The 25767-nt window shown below is 36.3% G+C and overlaps 1 protein-coding gene across 2 annotated transcripts; it reads right to left on the reverse strand.

Annotated features, from left to right (window-relative positions):
- Positions 1-1431: 1431 nt before the first annotated feature.
- Positions 1432-25402, reverse strand: LOC103717450 (la-related protein 1A-like). 2 transcript variants are annotated; one of them, XM_008805844.6, is made up of 14 exons: positions 24750-25402; positions 16811-17393; positions 16537-16699; positions 15602-15692; positions 15416-15487; positions 14566-15278; positions 9789-9858; positions 4679-4783; positions 4134-4474; positions 3813-3953; positions 3629-3692; positions 2927-3072; positions 2700-2804; positions 1432-1927 (listed from the first exon to the last, which is right to left on the reverse strand). In XM_008805844.6, the coding sequence occupies exons 1-14, from the start codon at positions 25110-25112 to the stop codon at positions 1729-1731; spliced, it is 3156 nt and encodes a 1051-aa protein (XP_008804066.2). In that variant the 5' UTR covers positions 25113-25402; the 3' UTR covers positions 1432-1728. The 2 variants fall into 2 exon arrangements, with proteins under 2 accessions (XP_008804066.2, XP_008804064.2); XM_008805842.6 differs by having other exon boundaries at positions 9789-9870; positions 24750-25394.
- Positions 25403-25767: the final 365 nt, after the last annotated feature.

Consider the following 25767-nt stretch of genomic DNA (forward strand, 5'->3'; position numbering starts at 1 on the left):
GACTTTTTGATGCAAGATCTCAGGCATGTCACGAGACTTACCATGTCCTTCTGAACCATCAAGTTATGCTTATGACATCCGTCTCATATTTCAGATGTAGTGATTGGTTAAAGCTTAATGTTGCTGAAGTTAATGCTTTGTTTGTGCAGGTCAATTAGTTTGACCTTTGTCATGTTTTGGACTTCATGCTTGGTTTTGGCTGTTTGGGGATTATGAATTCGGCTGTTATATTTAGTGTCATGTAGCTTGAATGCATGCAAGATAGAATGCTATATCGGTGGCTACGATGTAATCTTGGGACATATATTAGTGAAGGGAAAGCAGGGTAGCTAAACAAAGAGCCCCAAAATTTGAAATTATCTCCACGCTTTCTTCTCTACATGAAACTCTAGTACCCATCACTTCTTCCAACTGCTCGCTCACCATCCTGCAGGGACTCGGGCAGCTCAAAATGTTTGGGGAGCATGAGCTGCAGTAGGGGAGGGGCTAATTAACCAATCGAACAGGCTCCTAAATGTCTTCAACAACAGCAGCAGCAGTTAATGTAGGTAGCTCATCATCTTCCACATTCTTCAAGATCTTAGAACAAGAGATTTATGAAGTTCAACCCGCTATAGTTTGGAGGATGGAGTTGATTCTCTGGCTTTTTAGATATAGATTAAAAAGATGGAAAAGCTGTTTGATGCATTGCAGTACCAAACCATAGGCTTTTTATTTTATGATCATGCAATGCCAAGTTTGTGACCATGGTTGCTAAATTCCTGCTTCGTGATGAGATCAAACATATCTCCCATTCAAACTGACAGATCCATAAGCCGTTTGCCTTCAACTTGCGCAAAACTAGGAAACCATGTTATTTGAGAGGATGAAGCATTACAGGCGCGATTATTCCGCCAGCGTAGAACGCACCCGCTCACGTCAAGATCGAAACTCAATTTCACGAATATCTATGAGTTCTATTAGTATTACTGTATATGTCATTGCATCTTGAATTTAGCTGTCATAGCATAGCTTCATATTCTGAACATTTTTTTGAAAAAGATGGGCTGGAAGTTTCAATTCAGATATAATTAAGATTTTTTTCGAAGACTTAGGAAAGAGGCTATGCCTCTTGTTAATTCCGAATCCTATCGATGGGACGCAAAATTTGTCTTCACGCAATTTTATGTACCATCCATAACAAACTCAACGTGGCCTAGAACAACTATAGGACTTTCGGTTCATTTAATTCAGCTGATTTGTTGCTTTCTTCTTATTTGGACTACCATTCCACAACCCCTGAAAGCACTGAAACTTGTATCCCGAAGAGGTACGAGTTAATACCACAACTCTTCCCTAATTCAGATATTTCATGGGGTACGAGAGGAGGTAAAGGAATTTACTACCGCAATTTACTTAGAAAAGCAAAACAAAGGAAACTAAGGGCATGAATTTTAAAACAGCATGGCTAATTCCAAGAGCTCTTATTTGTCATTTCCACAATTCCAGATACAGTCATTATTTATATTCCTTTACCTTATGTACAAATCCGGGATGGAGGGAAAAAAGAATTCCTGACCCAGCCACCGTGAACTAACTGAAAGAGGACTCCAATATCTGCATAGGCATGCCTCCTCTGGATCCTCTATAGCCAAACCGAAACTTTCACGTTATCAACCACCCAAAATTCAAACTAATCCATGACTGATTGGTTTGTGCACATAGGACTCCCAGACCATGCAGCCATGACTAACAGTTGGTTGATCTATCATTAGAGGCACCATTTCTGCTGCTGCTGCTGCACTCTTTCCCTGATGCCTTCTCCAACTTTTCCCTGGCCTTGAAATCTCCCAGGTTCAGATACTCTTCCCTCAGTAGCCTGTCCAACTCTGGGTGTTTCTTTAGAGGCTGATTGTGGTCTCGCATCTCTCGAAAATGATGAAATGCCCTGCCACATGAAAAAGGAAATGATAGCAATGAAAAAATAAAGTGACGAAGCAGTGGTATTTTCTGTTCATGCAATGACCCTAAATATAATTTTCTACCAGCATTATGTCTGATGCAACCACGATGTATGCATCAAAACAATACTAAATAAAAAGCTCAAGTTGCACATCCAATCACTTAATGATGAGTACCAAGTAAAATAACAGGAAACAGATGATAAAGGCCAATTGGGTGACATTTGAATTCGATGAGTATTGTCGGAATAGTTCTGATAGTTATAATAGCAGTGGGCCAAATTCTTTCATCAGACCAGTAACATATAGGGGTACAACTCCAAGTGGCTTCTCTGCACATAGCATCAGATGACAGAAGTACCCAATTCACTTTCCTGAGGATGCAAAAGAAGATGAATATGCATGCAGCATGCATATCAAAAATAGACCTCTATTTGAGATACAGTTCCAGGCCCCATGACTGAAAAGGTGGTGGTAATTCCTGACCAAAAACTTTGAGTATATTATAATCTGTGCAGTAATTTTATATCAAAAAGCAATGCAGATTATCTCAGGCAGAGGATGGGGCAGCCTTGTCTTTAGCAGAATCCAGTGTAAAATGAAAAGTTTGCTTGATAGCATGGTTAACATGAAACATTTGTTAAATTCTAAAGGTTGAGAATAATAAAGCAAAAATATGAGGAAATAGTCGATTGATGAAAAAGGCTTAGAACAGGATCAAAGGAGTATAATTAAATTAATGTGAGAAGTAAGTGTTACCAATATTTTTCAAGGCCATAAAGATTGCCTTTATGGTAAAATTCAAGCGTAAGGTGTTCAAACTCTTCATACAGATCCTCTTTAAAATGCTTCTCCAACCCATAACTGGAACAGTGAAAGTAATGAAGTTCACAAAACTTTGTCAACTAATATGTCTAAACAGAGCAAGAATCAAAATTCAATTTCAGCATCATTTTTCTATGATTTGAGGCTTGCTAAAGAAATACCTGTAAAATCTAAAGAGACACTCTAGCCCATAATTGTATTTAGCAGCTGCATCTTCCAGTGCTAGCTTACGGAATTCGTTATACATCGATCGGTTGAACATGTCTCTCAGAAAATATGACCAAAACCGGTAAAGTGTGTTCATTTCCTGCCATATAAAAAACAAAGCATGCTTCATGCAATACATACGTATTAAGAGGGAATTCATACAACACCCTACATTAATAAAAGAGATTATGCACTTTGATAAAAAGCTAAACCATACTTCGTATTACCAATTATAGGAGACAAAAACATATTGAAAATCTAAACTTAAACAAATATCAAGAGAACACTAGTCCAAAGTTCCACAAAATAAATGTCAATCCAATGCTGAACAAGCATCAACAGGGGAAAGAACTGACATTGGAACGAGTAGAATACTGGCAAGAAAACTGATGAGAAGTGCAAGAAATAAAAATCATTATTCTCTCAGATGAAATATTATATAAAAAACAACGCTGTCAGATATATTGATAATAATCAGAATGACAGAAGCAATGAATACATAGTGTTCTAAACAGATAATTTTATTACACTGAGATAAAATATCCAAGTTATCATTGGAATCTGCAAACTTGTGAAACTAAAATATTTGATATGCAATAATTTTGAACATTGAAAAAACAAGGTATCTGATAGAAATCCTTTACAGTCTCGCCTACCTCACTGCAACCAATTCCTAATTTCTTACGGTCATTAAGGCAACGCTTATGGAACTTCAGGTACCTTCATCAAATAACAGAATCAGAATAACTTCAGTTTGAAAATAAAAAGTAACTAGGGAAATTTTGATGAGTTGGAACTATGAAAATAAAGTTCGAAGTCAAAAAAAATCAAGTCATCTACTTTTGCTGTTTAAATCCATTTTCTTCTAGAAGCTGATGGCTTGGATGCTGAAAAGGTGGGAAAGATTTTGGCATTGATCCTACAGGTGGGCTGCTTCCAGAAAGAATACCATGAGACCCACTCAATTTTGACAACATCAGGCTGCAAAAGTAAAGTTAAAAGATCAGAACATCGAAATGAACTGAAATGTAAAGAGGCAAACATTTCTTTCCGACCAAACCGCTCAGAAGGCGCTTGAACCCGCTTGGATATTAGGATTAAGATATAAAAGGACCAAAGCAAGCTGCATTAATTCAACTGGAACAACTGAACAGTACTCACCCATAATTTTCAGGTGGTGTTGACCCAAAGAAAAACCCAACTGAATTGCTTGGTGGGCTTTCTGAAACAATTCCATGGCGGTTACGGCCATTGCCATGACTCCTAAAATTACCAGGAAACAACCGCTGTTTATGTGAGGAATGTGACTTGCTAGTGACTTTATTTTGCCGTCTTCGAGAATTGACATGTCCAGCCTCTTCCGGACCATTATTCCCAGCAATGTTTGCATTCGCCTTTGAATTCAAAGATGAATTTCCAAGGCTGGAAGGTTTAAAATCTACATCTTTCATCTCCATCCCATAATTATTTCTTCGATTATTAGACTGTTTGGCTTGCAACTCCTGCTAGCGACATGATTATTATAAGGATTGAAACTATTTGTACTCAGATGGTGAAAGAAGTAGCATCTGAAAGATGTATTTATAAAATTAAAAAAAAAACAAAATTAAGACAGGTGCAACATCACACCTATATGATATTATATTCATGCAAGGTGGACATAGTCCCAAGTACATACTTTTTTGTAGGTAACAAGAGGGAATTACCTGTTCATAAAAATAAAGTCCATCATTGATGGCAGTTGCAAGATCATTCGAGATAGGGTCTGATTCCCTTGAGCCAGCTCTTTCATCGTTGTCTATCCTGATATCCTGTATCAAAGTTAGACAAAATGGATCAGCATATCACTTCAGAGACATTAATACTTAATGACATGGAACAATAAGAAACCTATCACTAGTAATTAAAACCAACAAAAGTTGAAATTTGCATATATCATGTCAACCTACTAAAGGTTTCTTTTCTTTATTAAGAGAAGTTTGATAGAATAGAGTTGAACTGTGGAAAGAAATTAACCGGCTCCAGCATAAAAAATCCAAGCAATGACACTAAACAACTATATAACTAGCAGCTGCTTTTAGGAAGGTGCACAAGCAAGTCCATATGAGATCAGCTGGAACACTTGCAAAAAGTTGATTTATGGGAAATTGTTACTATCAAGCAATCAATCCTGAAAGAAAAGACTATGGAAAAGCATTACAACATTTTAAAAACAGATTAATTAACCACACATCACATGTTTATTGATTCTAGTGCCATTCATGCGAGTCGGGACTGACTAGAATGTATCTTGGCTGTGCCTTTTTTTGGGTATATATCATGCCTGTGCCTTATTGGCATGCAGCAGCTGCATGCCTGTGCCAAATTGCTTAACATGCTGCAGCTACATTATACGCCCAGGTTTGCCACGCATTGGCATGGCACAGTTGATCAAGTGTCGATGCCAGGCCAGATTGCAGAGGCATGCAATTCTTTAATTCTTGATCATAGCTATATAGATAATGAGCAGTCAAGCAAAAGAATTTGTTCCAATAGTGTAGCACAACGGATAGATCTCCCATTTTATGTTTGATTGCTTATTGAATAATAAAAGTTTGACAATACTATCACTTGATTGCTGTGGGAGTAGAAGAGGGTTGAGCCCCACCAATGGTCAAAAAATAACCAGTGATGTTCAACAATTGGGTTAATCCCTCAATCGGCGTCTCCTTTAATCTGATGGAATATAGATTAACTGCTTTATAAGGTCAAGGATTTCCTCCAGCAAACCCCCAGACTTCATGGCCAACCACTTTCCTCCTAACGTCAATGAACCACATGGAACAAGTAGCCTTCAAAAGGAATGTAAAGCAGGTTAAAATAATCATCTCAATGCAAATCATGGCATTAACAGTATTAGTTCACTAGTGCAACCTCTTTCTAATTTACAACCAAATCTTTCGAGAATGATTTAACTGCTTGGTTCAAAGCCCAGAAAGGACCATCAACGAGAAGACACTTTCCACATATTTTCTCTGGTGCAACCTCTTCTGATCATGCACAAAACCCAAAAAATGTTCTAGAGTTGTATTTGTTGCCTCTTGCACAGCAAATTAGTTGTGACGTGAACCTAGCATCAAATAGATAGATCAAGTCTCTTGGTAACCTAACAACCATAATCCAATTATAAAAGCAGTTGGTGTTTTCCACAGGCGTAAAGTCTTCAGGGAGGTTGAATTGGTTTTGGTTTATTGATTAGTTAAGCTGTTTTAGTTTTAGTTTGATATAGTTCTCAGAATTGTAATGATTAAAGTTATAGTGGTAACCAGGATTTACGCATTTTAGCAATTGCACGTAAGCTTTGACATACTACATGGTACGACTAACCAACAATATTTTAAATAAAAATAATCTTTACTACCTCTATCCTTTCAGGAGGCATGCTACTTAGTGCAGATAATAACTAATATGCTTTATTCTGCTACCTGAATTTCTTTTTACAATATTAGGTATAAAAACATTAACATCCACATCAATAATGCTTCTGCCTACATGGACAGCCAAATTGCACCTTAGTAAATAGAGTTTAGACCTACATGGCTACATTTGACCCTTTAACTATATGAGTTTGGATCAGATTTTAGCCACCCCAAATAGCTGGAACAGGGTTTGATGGTTATTGTTATGATGTGAATCAGATTTTGTTGAATTCAGCAAAAAAAAATCATAAGCAAAATCATTCTACAAAATCAAAATGTGGGTTACATTCAACATGCTTTAATTCTCATTAATCATGTTTGAATTAGAGGTGGGTCAAGCCAACCACCTTTCAGCCCAAAGGAGGAATTTAAAGGACAAAGTTCCAACTTCCAATACTTGCATAAGTTCTTCCATGCCAAAAATAATAAGGTGATTTAACATCTGAAAACCTCAAACAACTAGGACTGTAATGATCCAATCTGAGAACCGATGCAATTGTTATAAAAGGAAAATAACAAACAACTTTGAATACTAAAACCAGAACCAATAAGATCGGTGGATTAGGTTTGGATATGGCTAGATCCGAATAGATCACCTGATAAATTCAGTCATAAGTTGCATCCATAACTCAATAGATATGTGATATAAATTAATAAGGTTTTCATTAATATCAATTTTTTTACGCTAATGTTTTAGAGATACTGTCTTTCCAGCTTAGACACAATGTTTTTCCCCAGAAAAAAAAAAAAAAACTTTAGAGAGAATGTTAAGATAGCTAGAACCTACAACTTGTTTGATATCACATGATCATTAGTTTCCTATCAGCTGAGAAAACAACATAGATTTGTTAAGAAAATTCACAACGGAATTATTCTATTATTAAATTAATAACTCCTGTATTTTATGTCAATAATAAAGATTATTGGAGGAAAAATATCTTTAAAAACACTGATGTTAGAATTTCAGTATTATTTAATAATTGATCGAAACCAAATCCACCCAATATGTAAAAGCCTAACCTAAATTTAGACCTGAGTTTCTCATCAGTTTAGATTTGATATTTGCTAGATCTAACCCATTTCATCCTACTAACAAATAATATTGTTCGCCCTTCACAATTGTTATACATTAAGGAATATGGTAGTTATTTATAGACTGTTGGTGCAGCATTTTTCTTGGATCACTCATCCTTATTTCTAATCAATTTATCTTTGAAAAGTTCAGATAATTGTTTTGGCTTTAAGCTTATAAGCATTTAGCAATACAATTTTCTTCTGCGGTAATTTGGTTCCATTTGAAGTATTTGATTAAAGTCAATCAGACAGAAGAGATATGCCACAAAAAGAAGCATAAGGTGGTGTCGTAAGACAAGCAAATGCCAACCACCAACAAATGATTGAAGACATGAAAAGAGCAGCAAATAGAGATGGGTAGGATACAATTCTGGAGCAGGTCCAATGCCCTTAATTAAAGGAACCATTCCTTCTCAACAGTCATTCATATAGTACCCTTTCTCGATGAACCTTGAAACCTTTTAATACAAAACATATTTCTCTTGAAGGTAATATTGAAGCAATGACTTGAAGCTACTTAATAATTAATTAATCCATACCCAAAATAGCATGTATATGAAAAACCATGTAAAACTAGAAGCTTTAACATCATAGTCCAGCACTAAGAAATTACCAAGAAGTACATACAACTTTTTCTTAGCGCACAATTAAAAGGGGAAAAAATTGCAGGATCATTTCTCAAACTCAGAGCCTGATCTCACTACAAAGACTCTTTTTGCTGCAAAGAACTCTAATAACTTTCACTTTGATACTGTATTAGAGGAAAATCTAATAGTACAAGTGACATGGTGATCACTGAAGATCAGCTGCTAAGACCTGAAGGACATAATGGCTACAAGAATCACTTCAGGAAATACTTAGATTGCTGTTCATGCTGACAAAGGGCTGAGATCATAAATTGGTACAGTAGTATTGTAAGGCCTCACCCTGCTGCAAGGAACATTCATGAAGCAAAGTGCAGCTGGAATTTCATCCAACGGCACAGATTTATCATTAATTGATCAGCTTTTTCATTTTGATTTTTCAGTATGGTGTTTTATGATCAGTTTCAAAAGTTCCTTAGAGGTTGTACCATTCACACATCACTGTGGCATGAAGGGTAATCGATACAGTATTCAAAGTCTTATTAAGTCTTATTAAGTGTTTGGTTAGTTGGCTAGGCTAAAATATTTTGATAGGATTTGTTTTCTGATGTAGTTGCATCCTAATTAGGCTCAAACTGAGAAGCAGCTGGTGGTCTGTTAGTTTTCCATGGGACTTCTTTAGTCATCCTAGATTATGTACATTGGTTTTTTGAGAAGAAAGGAAAAGAAAGAATAGGCCAGGTCCGGCCCAAGCCTCTCCCTCGCCCTCTTTTAAACTCTTCTATTGAACTATCTTTCTCTAGCTGCTTTTTCCTTTTGATTCTATTCCTCTTTCTTATTCTTGCTGCTATTGATTCAGTAGTTTTTAAGCTCAACTTAATTTTAATAGTTATATTTATCGCATCCTGCAGACCTGATTTGGTTTTTAGTCTACATAACTTGGGATCTGAGGTCAAGATTAAAGTCTAATCTTATTTTCTTAGAATTCTTCTGCTATTATTCTTAAATTCTCCGCATTCCTGCTTTTGGATTCTGCATACTGCATTACTATTATGAATTATCTGAATTTCTTTCTGACGTGAACATCAGAGATCAGACTGCTTCAGATTGGCATAAAACTTCTGTATTAAGATTTCTAGTATCCATTAGGATACTCTAATAATTACTGCATTTTATAGCAGCTTTTGTTAGCCAGCAGTCTTTAATTTTGACATGTTTTATTCTGTTTCTTGACACCGGACAGCAAGTTTAAAGTAGAACCGAAACCTTAGGTTTTCCTTCAGTTTAGGTCCTTCCGCGCATTTTAGGCCATCCTTAATTTGTCCTACATCAGCAAAGCTTTCCACTCATCTACAATTTCTAATATCTCGTTGGATAAATGATGGAATTTTAGGAAATCATGACTTGACTTTTTAAACAAGCCTGGACATACATAACCAGACGTTAGATTAATAAATTATAAATTCAAAAAGAGGGAAACGGGATAAAAAATATATCAAGTTCCAAGAGAAAAAAAAAAGTAACTATGACCTGATCTACAATAGTTAGTCCGTTATTATATATTATTGGATATGTATGTACTAATTCACTCATCTTGAAAATATATTTGATTTGTGTTATTAAAATACAAGCCCATTAAACAAAATAGTTAATAAATGGGGTGAAAGCAACGGAAGTCAAGAACAATCACATAACCTTACCTGGGTAACAATTATAAGTTTATGCACAACTTGGTCGTTAACATCAATCTCATCCTCCTCGTCATCAGTCCTGTTCAAAATACTATTATTTGGGAGAAGAAAAAGATTTTGCAAGAATCAATGTATCAGCAAACTATAATAGGTTTTTAACTAAAAGTACAAGTAGACAGTGGAATCACATGAAATAAGTTTTACAAGTTTTACAAGCATATATAGAATGTTCCCCCTTGTAGTTGTCATTGCTACCACTAGCATTTAAAGATGATAAGCATGTGGAAAATCCAAGCACTTTGCACTAACAGTCCCATGAGCTTATGAAACATGTCTTTGAAATCTATGGTGTCAGCCTCCAGCTGGGAACAGTTGGATGCCGATTAACCAACAGCCAGCCCCATAATAATGGAAGCTTTAAAAGACATCCAGCCAAGAATAAAGTATTAAACAAAAAGAACCTGCCAAACAGCTATCTAGCAACCATATGATGGCACCAAATCTGAGTTTCCTTACAGCGTATGTATCTAGATAACATATTTTTTCTTTATGATAGCCATCCACTTTACTATTCGGCCACTTCAAGATGTATGTAGTCTTCTTAACAAAAAAACATTTTTTTATCATTGCATTTTTATCAAGGTCAATATGATATCAATGAATTATAACATTTACTGGTTTATCGTCTTTCAAACTACATACCAAACATTTTATGCGACCACCAGATATGATGACTCGTACATGTTGATTCCCAAGTACTGCACCCAATTCCACTCCCATAGACACTCTTGCTTTCGCTAATCACTGCACATTTGTTTTATGCAATACTAAAAATATATATTTTGGTCGCTTAAATAGCAGAAGATGGAGCTCTTCTAAATTCTTAAAGATGTTGGCTTTCCTGCCAGATTAAATATTCTGTGGTGATCCCTACAAAAGCAAGATTTCTCACATCCACAAATACAGCGATTAGCTAGTGTGTCACCATATCTAGCTTCCACAAATTCCCATGAGATTCTACACAAACCTTCGGATATAAAATCACATTCATCAGCATCAATGAAATTAGTCTCTTGGAATATCAGTAAATTACCATGATTCACAGATTACTGGTTTCATAATATCATAGCACAGGTGCTAGGTATGAGCCTTAGTGAAGTGTCTGAAGGACAAGTCAAACAGCAGCATTTATTAAAGATATATCCAAAAAAGAGTGCTCTGAACCATGAGATTGTATCTTATCGACTGAAAGAGAAACGAAAAAAGGGGTTAAATTATGCAAAAGGGGTTTACAGATGGATTGTCTCCTCTCTAGGTTTTAGGCCTCCATGGGTTAAATGCATCTACCAGTATGTCCACTGTCAACTTTTCTACCTTCATTTATGATGCTTTCATCAGTTTTTTGCAAGTTGTGAAGGCCTTAAATATGGTGACCTCTTCCACATTTATGTTGCTAAATAGAATTGAACTTGCTTGGACCCCAAAAAAAAGGGCAAAGTGATGATGGTCTTACAATATTAACAAAACATATATTCAATTTGCTAGTGACAGCCTCATCTTTAGTCAAGCCAGCTCAGATCAGATTGAACACCTCAATTTCTTTTTAGTTTTAAATATTTCTATATTTGAGAATAAACTGTACTAGCCAAAAACCTTGCCATGTCAAAAAACAAACATATTCTAAACCATAAATTTGCAAATCTCCTTGCTACTCTTGACACTCTTGAACCTTTGAGACCTAAAATTGCAAGATAGACTTCAGTTTGGAAAATATTAATTAAAGAGAGACTGGCCAAAAGGGTAGAACCCATGCCCTATAGGAAACTAATTTTTCATAATCTACTAATTCTTCATAATCTAGTATTCTATCTCACTTCATGTCTGTAATCTCTTATCCTGTAGGATCTATTGCTGAAAGTATGTAAACTAGGAAGTATTTTATTTGGAGGCAAGGAGCTGAGATTGGAAAAGGTTACCCTCCAGAGCAACAGCAAAAAGCATGTGAGGATAAAGAGCCAATGAACTGAAGGTTTCACAACTAAAGTGTATTGTTCAAAAAGGCTTGTGTAATGTTCATACCATGGTACGTCGTACCGGCCCAAACCGAACGATACAGACTGTACCTAATTGGTTCGATATGGGTGGCGTATCGAACTTGGTATGCCAAAAAATTTTCATACCGTACCATACCGACACTATACTCGTGTGGCAACGATACGGGGTTTGGTACCGAAACAGCGAACTTTGGTTTGTACCATCTATACTAATCATGGGTCTGCATGATTATATATATGTAGCACACACTAGGGCATGTGGAGAACCTATTCTTTTATCATCTTAAACTCAATTTAAGCGCTTTATAGTAAGACGTAAGACATAGACAAGTCTTCAATAAATGAAAATGAAACTCAAGACTTTGTAACAGTAGGTGAGAAACAAATGACCATCTGCTTCATTTTTTTGCTCAATCTATTCCATGCCACCATCACAACCAAGCACTAGTAATGAAACTACTTTCCACAGACAAGGACCTATCATGTCCTCCAAATATCCCTTGGAGCAAAATATAAATACTTGCTTATTGAGCAATGGAACGTAAATATCTTATAATTCCATTATTACAAATTTAATTAAAAGTGGAAATGAGCGGAGCTCAAGCAAGCTGGGTTCGGCTCAAGCTTGGCTCAATAATTATCTAGCTTAGCTCGACCTAGCTTGACCTCGAAGGAGCTGCAACATCCAACTCAACCTCGCCCAAGTAGATCCCAAATAGCTCAAAATCAGACCCAGTTTGGTACATGATAGTCAATATGTTTAGGAGAAGGGAAATCGACCGACCTCTATGGAGGTTGTGGCAGAGGTGCGACAGGGAAGAAGTCAAAGGTAGAGGCCAAACATCAAGAGAGCAACAGGAGGTGTGGTGTTTCACTGACATGTGGAGGTGGCTGATGTGAAGGAATCGACAAATATGGGGCTCATGTGGATTGAGGAGAAACTCAAGGTGTATGAGTCGAAGACAAAGGAGGCAGCAAAGATCCCAAATATGAGCAAACACCACCAAACACAGCAAGACCAAAGAGGATTCAATGTTAGACATGGAAGTGACAGCCATGATAGAATATGAGAGAAGGGGCGAAAGGAGAGGAGAGGAAAGGGACCACTCAACATGCACAGTTGAGTTTAGGTTAGGGACAAAAGAGCATGTCCCAAGCATCCTTAAAAGGCTAAAGTCTCGTTTTAGCCATTAGATTGATATACAAAAATGGAGGCAAAACTCTCGTAAACAATTTTATTGATTATCAACCAACAATTCCTACCCATCTATGGTCATCTAGAACTTAAGCAAATTCACCATCTTTTCTAGGCCTTCTTTGCTCATTAATCATTATATAGAAAAAAAAGGTGGCAGCGAAAAATGAGATTGTTATATATCAATTTACTTACATTTTTAAAAAAAATCATTATTTATTAAGCAAGTGCATATGTGATTGCCCAAGACTAAAAACCTACATCATCTCCCGAACTACCCATACAAAGACAAATCTTCTAACCCCAAGGTCTGTAGCTTCAATTTCAAGTACCGCACTGGTACCTGACTAGTACAGTTTCGTATCAAAATATACCATACCAACACTCAATACACAAAATGCATACCAGTTTGATACCGGTATAGCATTTTTTTTATTTTTCCAATTTTTTTGTTTTTGAGGATCAATTTAAGGTTTATGGATGTTTAAAAAGGTAAGAGTTTTAAATTCTTTGAAGGAAAGAGTAGGAAAGGAAGGAAAGGAAGCAGACCTTTTGTTTCTGTTTAAAAAGATAAGTAAATGAAAGAAAGAAAGAAAGAAAGAGAGGAAGAAGAAGAAAAAGAGGAAAAAAAGAAAGAAGGGACAAGAAAAAGAAAGGAGGCAAAGATGAAGAAAAGAAAAGAAAGGAAGGAAGGAAAGAAGAAGAAAAGAAAAGAAAGAAAAGGGAGAAGAGAAGGCAAGGAAGGAAGGAAGGAAGGAAAGAAAAAGAAAAAGGAAAAAATGAACGGAAAGGAGAAGAAAAAGAAAGGAAAGAAAGAAAGGAAAAAGAGAAGAAATAAGAAAGAAAGAAGGAAAAAGAGAAGAAAGAAGAAAGAAAAAGGGAAGAAAGAAAGAACAAGGGAAAGAAAAAAAAGGATAAAGGGTTCGGACTGCCCCAAACTGCTCAAAATCAAGTGAAACTGAACCGTATGCCCCAACCCAGGCAGTTCAAGTTAGTTTGGCAATCCCTTTTAAACCCTATGTTAAGGCTGATCATAATCCTATGCATGTTAAACTTACGATTTTTTTTCTTAATCAGCAAAACAGATATTCTCATTTAAATAAGCTTGTCCGTTGATAGTTTATTTATAACTTAATCAAGATGTCATAAATGCCTTTACTATCTTCCTTTCTCTACCATAAGAAAAGTAACCAATATCAAGCTATAATGCTAAGCAACGAGCTTTCTCTATTATAATTGGGTCGGCAGATAATAATAAGAATGATGTTGAAGGAAAGGCTTGCATGTGCTTGAGCAGATTAGGTATACAAAAGCAAAGCAGCATCAGATATTTAATAGATGCAATGATCTAGGAATATAACTGCAAATGAATCTTCATATATCTTCAGATATGCTTAATAATTATTTTGATATTTTTGTGCATTCAGAACTTTCAACAGGATTACAAGACAAGCAAAGATTATTTTAAATTCAATGAACTTAGAACACAATAACCATATGGCTCGAGGACAACAAAGTAAAAGAATCATTTGAATACCTTTTGTTTGATGATGGATGGTCTTTTTGGCTTGTTGACTGCTCTAATTCCAGCTCTTCATCAAGCATGAATGTGTTTTGCTCCCCAGCAAAGCTAGGAGACTCATTATTCACAAAACCATTTAAGGAACCTCCTAGACTTGGGGTGCCAGGTCTCATATTTGACCTTGTGTTTACTTCCTGAAGTTCGGGATTGCAACTACTGGAAGGATCAGTGCCACTACTGGAAGGATAGGTTTTTTCCTGTAAACCTTCAGATCTAACAGAAATATCAATGCTGCCATGCTTAACATCGGAAATGCTCCTGACAGAATCGTTGTCTAACAGACAGCTACAGTCACCACAAGGCTCTCCTTGTTTAGTTTCCAAAAATGGTCCAGATGCTAATTCTTTGCTCTTTTCTTCGCTATCTCCATTGCATGCTAGTGATTTACCAACACTTGACACCTTCCCCATGTTACATTCTGTACTATTCTTAACTTCTGCTTTAGAATAATCATTTGATGTGGGCAAACACTCGTCACTATCTTTACATGTAGTTTGGCCAGCATTGCTCTCATGAAAGATGCCACAATTATTACTTCCACTAGTGTCATTTTTTTCCATGCCGACAGGAGATTGGCCTTCCGTAGACTGAGATTTTGTTGAAACTGCCTGCTGAGCTGATGCTGGAATCCACTTTGACCAGTCATTTCTCCTTCTTATCTTGTCATCCTACAAAGTAATATTTAAAAAGAAAATATACATGACAATCTAATAGACTGGTAAATAGCATTTGAAGATGAGACAAGCATAAATATATATATATAAACAAGAATGGCACATCAGCCAAGAATGAAAGAGATGATAACCTGAACTTCTATCAACTCTGAGCTCTGCAAAGCATCCAGAATCAAGGATATGTTTGTTGTCATTTTTTTAACCTGTATAATCAAACAAAGAAATCATCAAATTTTCTCAGCCAATATTAAATGACTATCCATAATAAAATGAACTATTTCACTCTGAAAAATAATTAGCATCAAGGTAAAGCATACCCTATTAAAATCTGCAATTTTAGATATAGAAACCCATCCCTGTTCGTCCAGTAATGATATCAAGTACGGGTCCTTCTGCAAATTCTCATCACTGCAATAAGGATAATGATTGTTATAGCTAAAACAGTGAAATAGGAAATATATGTATGCATATATATATATATATACATATATATTAGACATGTACATATGCATATAGAGGTATATACATATTGATACACATATATGTACACACATGCATATATACATATATATGTATATGTGTATGTATATACATATATATGTGTACATATAGATATGTACATATATATTACAAATATGCATATATATGTAAACACATATGCATATATACACACAAATGCACATATATATACACTGTATATACAAATCTATATATACATGTATATATACATACATATGTATGTACATATGTATATATACATACATACATGTTTATATACATACATCTATAAATTTAAATATTTACATACATATATTATGTGTCCATAACTTCATATACATATGTACATATATACAAATACGGATATATATATATAAACATATATATATATACATGCACATTAATATAAATATATATTGCAAAAGCATAATGGTTCAAGACACTGTGGTCTCCCTTTTAGAACAAAAACAATGCCCCATATTGGACCAAATAAATCACTTTCAATATGAAATCACAAACATATTTCATTCTAATTGATAATACTGGACTGCTTGCATGAATTCAAGGTTACGTATATGCTAAATAACCAACTGAAATATGGACCCAGAGAAATGTTGTGCATGCTGGTGAATAAGAGAACCCAAAATTGCAGAAAGAATATGTCGGCTCCTTGCAATGATTGTGCATGAAACTGCAAGGGCTAACTGTTTCTTGGCTTAAAGAATAAATGCGGCAAAAATTAAAACTGACCTACCTGAAATAGTACTCGATTTGTTTTACTATCCTAGCCCTCAAGGCTAGTGCCTCTGGTGTCAGAATAGGATATGGAGGACGAGGAGGATGTGAAACAAAATGAGGAGGACCCCTCATCATTTCCAGAGGAGCAGCAGAAACATAATACATGGGAGGAGCAGGACCTGCATTTTGAGCATTATTAATTTATGACAAGGGAGAACTGGAGAGATGTACAAGAATTGATAAACTCAAGCCAGAAATGGAATCCATAACACTTAAGTTAAAGACATAACCAGGATAACCAGGTCCATTGATGAACCGTGGAGCTGGACCACAAAATTGGGGAACTGGCCTGATGAAAGTCCTGGTACCAATACGATGTGGCATATTTATGTTATCTCTTGGATTCAAAGCCCGTTGATTGCACCATGTCTGGTTGAAATGGCTACCAGGTTCATGACCATTAGGTGGTCTGCTGCCGAAACTGCTGGCATTGGGGCGCCAAGCATTTGGATCTCCTCGGGTTGGTGGATGGAAATTCCTATTACCATCATTTCCTCCAGCATGACCAGTTGGAATAAAGGCCGGCAAGGGAGTTTCACATCCAGACTTTACAATATGTGGTTCACCATTAGGATATGGTGCAGGGCCAGGCTGATAGGCATACTGAGGAAACATCAGAGGTGGAGGTGGTAAAACAGGGTATAACATCGGTTGACCTGGTTGTTGGTGGTATGGCAGGGGTACAGGAAATGGTGGCACGCCATTTGAAGGAGCATTACGCTTTGGACCATGTTTATGAGGGTGCAGCGGATGATGTCTATTGGAAGGATTACTGCTTCCAAATCCCTCAGATTTGCGCATTCCAATTGATCCCTGAAAAAGAACAGTTTCGTAAGCACTGTGGACTAAGATTTCTAGTAAACAAAAAGTAACTGTTGCGCATGAAATAAGTAAGCTGTTGTTGAAGCAACAAGCATATATGAACTAAGGAAAACTCAGTAGGTTATCTTCTTTAGCATTGTGGCAATAATTAAAGGCTGATGAATTACCATAATATATTTACCATATCTTCCAAAAAAACAAACCCAGTAAATGATCTTCATTAGACAGCCAGCAAAATTACCATAATCTGGAGATATTCACCAGCAAAATTGTTCCTCGATTTCTATTCCTTAGTCAATTAAGTGCACCTGAGTCCACTACTAGACCATATCTTAGGAACTGCTAACTCATAGTTAGCCTATCATTCGTCTTGCACAGTGGATCATTTAGATTTTCTCTAGAAAAGTAGGACAAATTTTAGATGGTTATAATCTATTAATTTCATGGTTTGTAGTTTTACAGAAAGAGAGAAAGAATAAAGATAACTGTGATTAGAAAATTGATGATAATTGGCATGAAAGTGCAAGAAGAGAGAAAAAAGAAAAATTAATGTAGAAAAAAGAAATCTAAAATTGGAAATACAATCATTTTGATCTAACTAAAAATCCAGATTATATAAAATTTAGGTCTAATACCAGCTGTGCAATTTGAATACTGGCACAAACAACCAAATAAAGCCATGTAGATTGTCTCCATATCACATAATCATAAAATTTCAGCATTGTAAACATTATCAACCAGATACAAGATCTAAGTTTGCCATTTTAGAATATTCACCAAGAAACAATGCTTCAGTTAGCATCCTTCAGCAAATCAGCAGTTGCAGCATATCACAAAAATCCTTGCACCAAAATTCTCAAGCAAAACCATCCTAACCATACAAACAAAAACAGGAGCATAAAGAACAGAAAAATTTCCTCACAGCCGAGAGTCATCAGAAACAGAACCAGAAGAACATGCAGGAGCGGTTACTTCATCATTCTACAAAATAATTTTCATTGAAAGTATTAAGACATAGGCTACTTCAACAGTTTCATTAACACTGTTTAAGTTGAGCAAACTGGAAATAGGCGTAAGCTTAGAAGTCTACTGTAGGATATGATTACAGCTATGACTTTTAAAAGGAAACAACCTGGATTGTATTATAGATGTTTACCAGAAAACTTGATTTGACATGTATGCATACGTATATTTAGAAAGTGTTAAATGTACACTAGAGGTTCCTTGACAGAGTTAGCAGGCATTCAACTTGCTTAGGTGTCCCATTAACCAAATTGGTCAAGGCATGGCCTATAAGGGCACAAAACAATAAGAACAACAAGAACGAAAAAGGTAGGGTTGCACTCAGGTCAGGTCAGATTGGGTTCCGGTCAGGTAAAACTTTAGTGGATAAAGACCTGGCCCCAAAAACTACATAGGTCTATCTTCGGACCCATACCGAACCCATAGGTAGGCATACAGGTTAAGATCAGGTCTATGCAGGGTCCAGGGCAGGTAAGGATCTGCATGTTACGTGACAGGCCTAGACTATCACAGGAAGTTAAAAAATACAAAATTAATATCTTATCCATTATCTAACATTGAATAACAGGTTGGCATTAACTTTTCAGTAGTGAACTATATATACTCAACCAAATTTATATTCTACAAAGTTCATCGACCCCAATTAAATACTTGTCAACATTAATTCTTCTTGGTAGCTTACATACTACAGCAAAACTTAGATCTGGCAGTCAACTTCCAATTATCTTGACTCTAAAGACCACTACAAAAGAATGTTATTAACTTAAAAACAAGCATATTGCAACATGAGAATATTGTGAAAATTGTTAGGTTTCGATATGAATCATGCACCTAAATAAAATACAATCTGACACTACAATTTTTTCTTTACAATTGCAAATTCTCAATATAAATTGACACAACATGAGAAGCACATCTGAGGTATAGCCAAGTAAAATGTTTACAAAAAGGGAAATAGGAAGCCTAAAAGCAGGAGAAGCTTTGCCATTGGATTGTCTAAGTTATTTGAGCATTTCCTCTCAAATCTGTTTTATGTCAACAGTAACTTTCTTTTTATGCATCTTCTCTTTATTTAATATTTAACTACTCTCATTGCTTCTCATCATCATTTGCAGTACCATGATAATATGATTGATATCGTTTCATGCTGGTATCAAAATCATACTTCTCAAAAAAAATTATCAACACATTTCTTTATTCTTCCAAAAAAAATCATTAACAGAATCCATGCGAGAGTCGTACAAATCAAGGTTTGGCAATTATCCTACAAAGGCAAGATTACCTTCTGTAATTTAAAGAGACAGTTAAAACTGTCGACGATGATAAGAGAGGTTGGGAATATTGAAGAATTTTGAAGGTATAAAATCAGAGATATCCAACAAAATTCCCAGTATGGTTTGTAGAAAATTGGTGAACAACTCTTAATATGGATTTTTGAATGTGTACCCTATGAAATATACGTTATTGCATGTTTACTACTAAAAAGTTATTATTTGCATAGTGGTAACATGAAATTATTTTTGCAAAATTTAAGAGAATGCAGACTCAAACTCCAATTACCCTTGACGACTGTGAGAAATTGTATATCTACCTCAGACATAATTTTATCCAGTAAATAAATTATGTGGGTCTAGTTACAATCATAATGTCATGCATAAAATGGATAATATATCACTTCGATGCTCACCAATAAAAAGCATCAGTCAATAAGAATCATTCCCCATAAGCATAACCAAAAAACCTTTATTCATCATCTGGTATCATTTGTAACTACCCTATTTCAACATCAATCACTATTCAAGTCAAATACTAAAATACAAAAGTGCCTTCTTGATGCATAAAATACCTGAACAGGATGGGACTAAGATTTGGGATAAGTCTAGGCATATAGGTTGCTGCAAATTTCAACTCAGTTGTGACTTTTAAATAAAAGTGAAAAGAAATTGAGACCTCAATGCAAAATAAATAAAGGAGGAGGTGAACCTATCAAAGGTTAAATGAGGGAATTAAAGGGTTTAAAGATGCTTAGAAGTGAACTACTAGCTTACTATCCTTTAGCTTAAGGTTTAAATTTTTAAGATAAGTGAACAAGAAAGACTAATTTTCTAAGAGAAAGAAAAAAAAGATAACTATGCGTGGAAGTTGAGTTCAAATTAAACATATCTTGTTGGTCTCTATCATTTACAAAGAAACGATGCAGGTATAGGTTTAAAGATTTGAATGGATGATTGACAATTATAGGGATATGGATTAAAAGGATAAAAGTTAGTATAGGGTTTAAAGAATTGAAGATAAGGTCAGTGAGACATATTTCAATCCAAAAATAAAGAAATAGTAAGCCAGAGAAGAGAGGAGTAAGAAACAGATAATACTGCAGCATCCCACTACCAAGAAGCTCCCGTCTCAGCCGCATCCATCAAATCAAATGGCAGAGAAAACAAAAAGAATAAATTTTTCATATTATTCCCCTCATTCATTCCTAGCCACTAAATAAAATGGAAAACCATGTCCCACTTATAAACTTATGAGGCTGGTAAAAGGAGAAAAGAATATACAAACTAAAGATATTATAGGACCCTAATTACTCAATGGTGAAGGATGACTATTAAAATTTATCAGGGGCAAGCTGCTAGTCATCCCCCAGAAGTAGCCAGCCCTCAATAATGTCTTACTAATGTTTCCCACAAGCAAAAGAGTACTCAAAAGGGAGGTAGATGCTTGAGCTTTGTTCACAGCCCTCTCATTCATCCTTGATTGGCCATAGAATATACCTCTCTCTTGGACTCCTTTCAGATAGGGATCATTTACCATCTGCTTCACTTAAACTTTTCCTAGATTTCCTTTTCAAATGAGGACTCATCTTCTCGTGTTTCCTTTCAAAATTCATATCTTTGACCACACAAAGTAGGAAAAGCCCATTTGCTGGCCAGCGATACATGTGAGCCACGTTGTCAGGATCAGGCTATATCATAAACCACAAAAGGAGTTGGACCAGATCATGGACTGTATAGCCCTCTTTGATTCCTTTAAACGTTAAAAAAAAGAATAAATCAATATCTAAAGGAAGAAACATGGTCAGATCGTAATTTCAAGTAAATTAAAGGTAAGATGTCATCATTTAAGGACATGACTTACTGATGTAATTTCTATCACCACATAAGTCAATAAAATCTCTTTATTTGACACGAGGAAAAAAACTGCATTTAAAGACAGGCTTTATTTAATTTGATACACAAGATTTCCCTATCGCTTTGGCTCTTGACGAACAAAGTTCTTTCTTTCCTCCTCATCCAGTAGTTGAAGTTTGTACAACATCCTGACATGCATATCTTGTCTTTACAAACAAACTGCATCCTAATCTTGGTATAACCAGAAAGGCATGTTTTACTCCGCAAATGCACCAACTCAATTGTTGTTTGGTATAAGCCTGTAGAAGAAAAGAAACCATAGTTTTAAGAAAGGTTGCAAATATATTTGGGTCTTACTTGCTCCTCCCAAGACAACTAAATTTCTTTTTCTTTACTTTTGAGAGGTGTGATAGCTCAAAAGATTGATAATATTATGATTTGAAAGGTTATGAATGATTATTGGTCATTCTAAAAGTTAAAGACATTAAATGGTTCATAAAAAGATGGGCGTCCTAATTGCTTCATATGTGGCAAGATGATCCAGATTTGGATCTAACAAATCAAGTGATCGTATGATCCACTACCAGATCTTATGATCCAAGTCTGAATCTACGATCTAAATCCATCCTGATCTGAGATCTGATCAGAATTCAAAGTGTCATTTTTATCTGATATATAGGACCCAATTGTGGATTGTAAGAAAATGATAATAGTGCATGCAAATCCTAAATAAAAGCACATGCCCTTTCAGAAGTTGTACCATTAGGATTCTCAAATCTGAAGCACTAGTAAGTGGAGCCTCCTTTCATTCTCACAATAAGCACCCTAGACATCATATGAAAATCTAGAAGTAGTCAATTTTCAAATCAAGGGAATGGGCTCTTACTTTCTACATTTTGCTCTTTCAGTGTTACTTGTCATTTCTTATTTCTATAATTTAACTCTTCTTCAGTCTTCACTTTTTCTTTTAACCCTTCCGCCTGTAATTGAAACCATCTTGACGGCAATCAAGAACTCTATAACATGTGTTTCAATCTTTCAGATGCCCAAGCCACTTGAGGCAAATTTTGTCACCTTTATCATATACTCTTGCTGCTTCTACCAGGCATCCAGATACTGAATTGATCCCTCTTAGTTTTACTATACATATAGTTTGACATTGAAATCCTAGATATGCTTGTATTTAGTTTGAGGGCCATTTGATTGAATAATTGCCCTAGAAAAATTCCAAAATATTTTCCACTGTAGACTCTACTCTTGCCACTCTTAACCTTTCACTCACTCATTTCTAACTGTTATTGGGCATTCATCTCAGCATCCAATTTCTAACGCACCATAATTTGCTTATATAGCTTCCTGCTGTATAACATTCTTCCCCACAAAAACATTTAATAACATAATGCCACAAAATAGATTAGCAATCAACTTCATAAGCTTGCAATGTTAAATCTGAATATTCACACTCGCTGTATTTACAATATTTTCTTTTTGTTATCAACTATAGAGTTGACTTGCATGTTTCTACTTACATGCCCTTATAATGAAGTCCCAAGCAAATGTCTCCGAAAGTTCCTCCACCGCATTCCCAATCACCACGCCCTCAATGACTATTATATGTTCCACTACTCCATACTAACATCAAAAATCCTCCATCTTAGTCATTACCAATAATTAACAAACATAATCCTTTAAATCAACTGAGCAAAATTTTTACCATGATTAAAAAATTAAAATTAAAAAAACTAAGGATTCATGATCTGCCTATTGGCATTAAAACTGATCTGAAAGACAATGGAACAAAACAAACCTTACATAACACCAGAAAGTAGGGGCAAATAAACAAAATACAAGAGAAAAACATCTCTAACATGAGACTGCAGAACTCATATTATTAAAAAAAAAAAGTAATCTACCCATCTGTCGAAGGCTGAGTTCTACAGTGGATATGTCCCACATATATATGTGCATTAGTAACTATATAATGCACTGAAGTAATTATACAATTCAAAATAGCATTTTAGTAACTTACATCATTTCATGGCATGTACAATCAAAATTCATGAGACAAATAAGCATAGCAGTGTATAAAATACAACAGTACTAAGTTCAGTGTCATCCCCTGCACATATGACCATCATCATGACACTAAAGGCAATGCAGAAAAAAAAATTCCAATGGAAACAATTGTGGGCTTTGATGAACCTACTAGAGGTCATTTAGTCAATTAAAAAACTTGAAATCTGGTTTCAGACTTGAAGCAAATTATTCTTTTCACTTGTAAGAGAAACCCGCCTCACAACAACAAAGACAGGAAAAACTCAATAATTTTAGAGAACCAGCACAAGAAAGGTCCTTAAAAATTTTCCAGGTTCACAGTTCGGGGTCTCTTTTAAGAAGCTTTTTGGGGGAAGGGCGGGAAGAGCAATTAGAGTCATTTTTCTAAATTCATCCCACAGGTCTCGCCTATCAATAGTTTAACAGCTTGCGTGAACAAAAAGGAGGCGTAGCTGAGTATTTTAAGATTTGATCTTTCCGTTGGTAGAAATGAATTGTGCAACTAACTGAATAGCAAATTCACAATTCAATAATGGATGTGACAACAAAAGTATCAATCCCAGCTTCAGATTCACAAAAGTCTAACTTCACAAATATAAAATTACATATCAAGAGATCCAGTAAATTTATCCCTATAATAGTTAGTACATTCAACAAGATGAATACAAATATAGACATACATAAAGCGAAGTTTATCAATATTGTACTCCAACTGCATCAAGAGTGGATAACACTTTGAAAAAAGAATTAAAGGGAAAGGTTTTCCTTTATGGGGAAATTAAAAGTTCGATAGGCTTAGAACTATGATTTCAACAGTATATTACATGAAACAAGAATTTGCATAAAGAATTGAACATAAACGGTTGTAAACATCAGTCACCAACAATCTTGAATATGGGACTCGTTTTTAATTTAATCTATACTTATTTAATCCCTTTTCCTTTTGTCCTTCCATTTCATCTTATTCCAGAACTCTTCATTAGGCTTTTCTTTCACAACGCAGCAGATTGAGATTCGATTAAAACCAATGTCCAGAAGATAAAGGCGTCAGGATACCACCCAAAATTGATTCTCTTTAACTGATGACCACCAAACCCGAGATCCATTCCACCACCTCACGAACGAGTACTTGAAAACTGACCTGAAACGGAAGAGGCGGTGGCGGTGGTGGCCCGTTTCTCGGAACCGGGCCCACATGCCCCGCGGCGGTCGCAGCAGCCGCCGACGCCGGCGGCAGCACAGCTGGCAGAGCCGGCATCGTACAAGCAGCATTAGAGCCACCCTTCGCCCTGGCGTCCGTGAGCGCCGGCCACGACTCCGGCCCCATCACCGGGCCATCGTCGCTCTTACCCTTCGCCGCCCCCGCAGGCGGCGCCGCCGGCACTCTCCACGGCGACCTCACCGTCGTTCCGTCCTCCGCCACGATCTCGAGAGCCCCGCCCTCCGGGGTCTCAACGGGATCACCGCCGCCACCGGCCGCCGGCGCCACGGTGTCGCTCTCCATCGCCTGGGGTTGGTCGGGAGGAAATCTAGCGTGCAAGGGACCGTACCGTACGAACGAGCTCTCGCATCTAGGTTCTAGATTCTCGTCGATCTCCTAGCGTTCGCTCTGTCAATCCCATCTCCGCCGTAAAAGGGGACGCCACCCTAGGGTTTTTGGAGGACGGATGTCGGGCTTAGGGTTTTTGGAAGCAGGAGTGTGACAGCTAAGCGAGTGGTAAAGGGAATAAAAACCCAGTCGGGATTTTGTGTGCGAGACAAGCTTTCTCACACTGTCGTTTGTGTTAACGCCGCAAGGCATAGAGTGCTTTTAGCTTTCTTTCTTTTTAAAAATTATTTGGAATATTAAAAATATTTTTTAAGTAAAGAAAATTAATTGTGTCGTTTTCCTTTTTGAAGGCTAAAAATGGATATTTATAAATGGCACTTTTTTTTTTTTTTTTTTTTTGCTTGAAACGGGTTGTTCAGACAACGCGTGTCCGAATACACCCAAGAATATCAAAATACAAAATCTCGCGTAGTGCCAATGGCAACTCCCGCTCTCCTGCCCACAGGGCGTATCCCGAATGGTGTGCTGCATATGCAGCTACCCAGTCAGCCGCCCCGTTGGCCTCCCTGAATACATGCTTGGCCTCAAAGGCCACAACATCCCTCATCAT

Source organism: Phoenix dactylifera, chromosome 17 (genome assembly GCF_051530095.1).
Source record: "Phoenix dactylifera cultivar Ajwa chromosome 17, Ajwa_hap1_PhDact_Kaust_v1.1, whole genome shotgun sequence".
In the NCBI taxonomy this organism is placed as follows: domain Eukaryota; kingdom Viridiplantae; phylum Streptophyta; class Magnoliopsida; order Arecales; family Arecaceae; genus Phoenix; species Phoenix dactylifera.

Coding starts and splice junctions, on each gene's coding strand:
- LOC103717450 (XM_008805842.6), bottom strand. CDS start 25,112: ATGGAGAGCGACACCGTGGCGCCGGCGGCCGGTGGCGGCGGTGATCCC. Junction 3,954..4,133: donor ACACCACCTGAAAATTATGG/GTGAGTACTGTT, acceptor TTACTTTTGCAG/CCTGATGTTGTCAAAATTGA. Junction 1,928..2,699: donor TATGGCCTTGAAAAATATTG/GTAACACTTACT, acceptor TTCATGTGGCAG/GGCATTTCATCATTTTCGAG.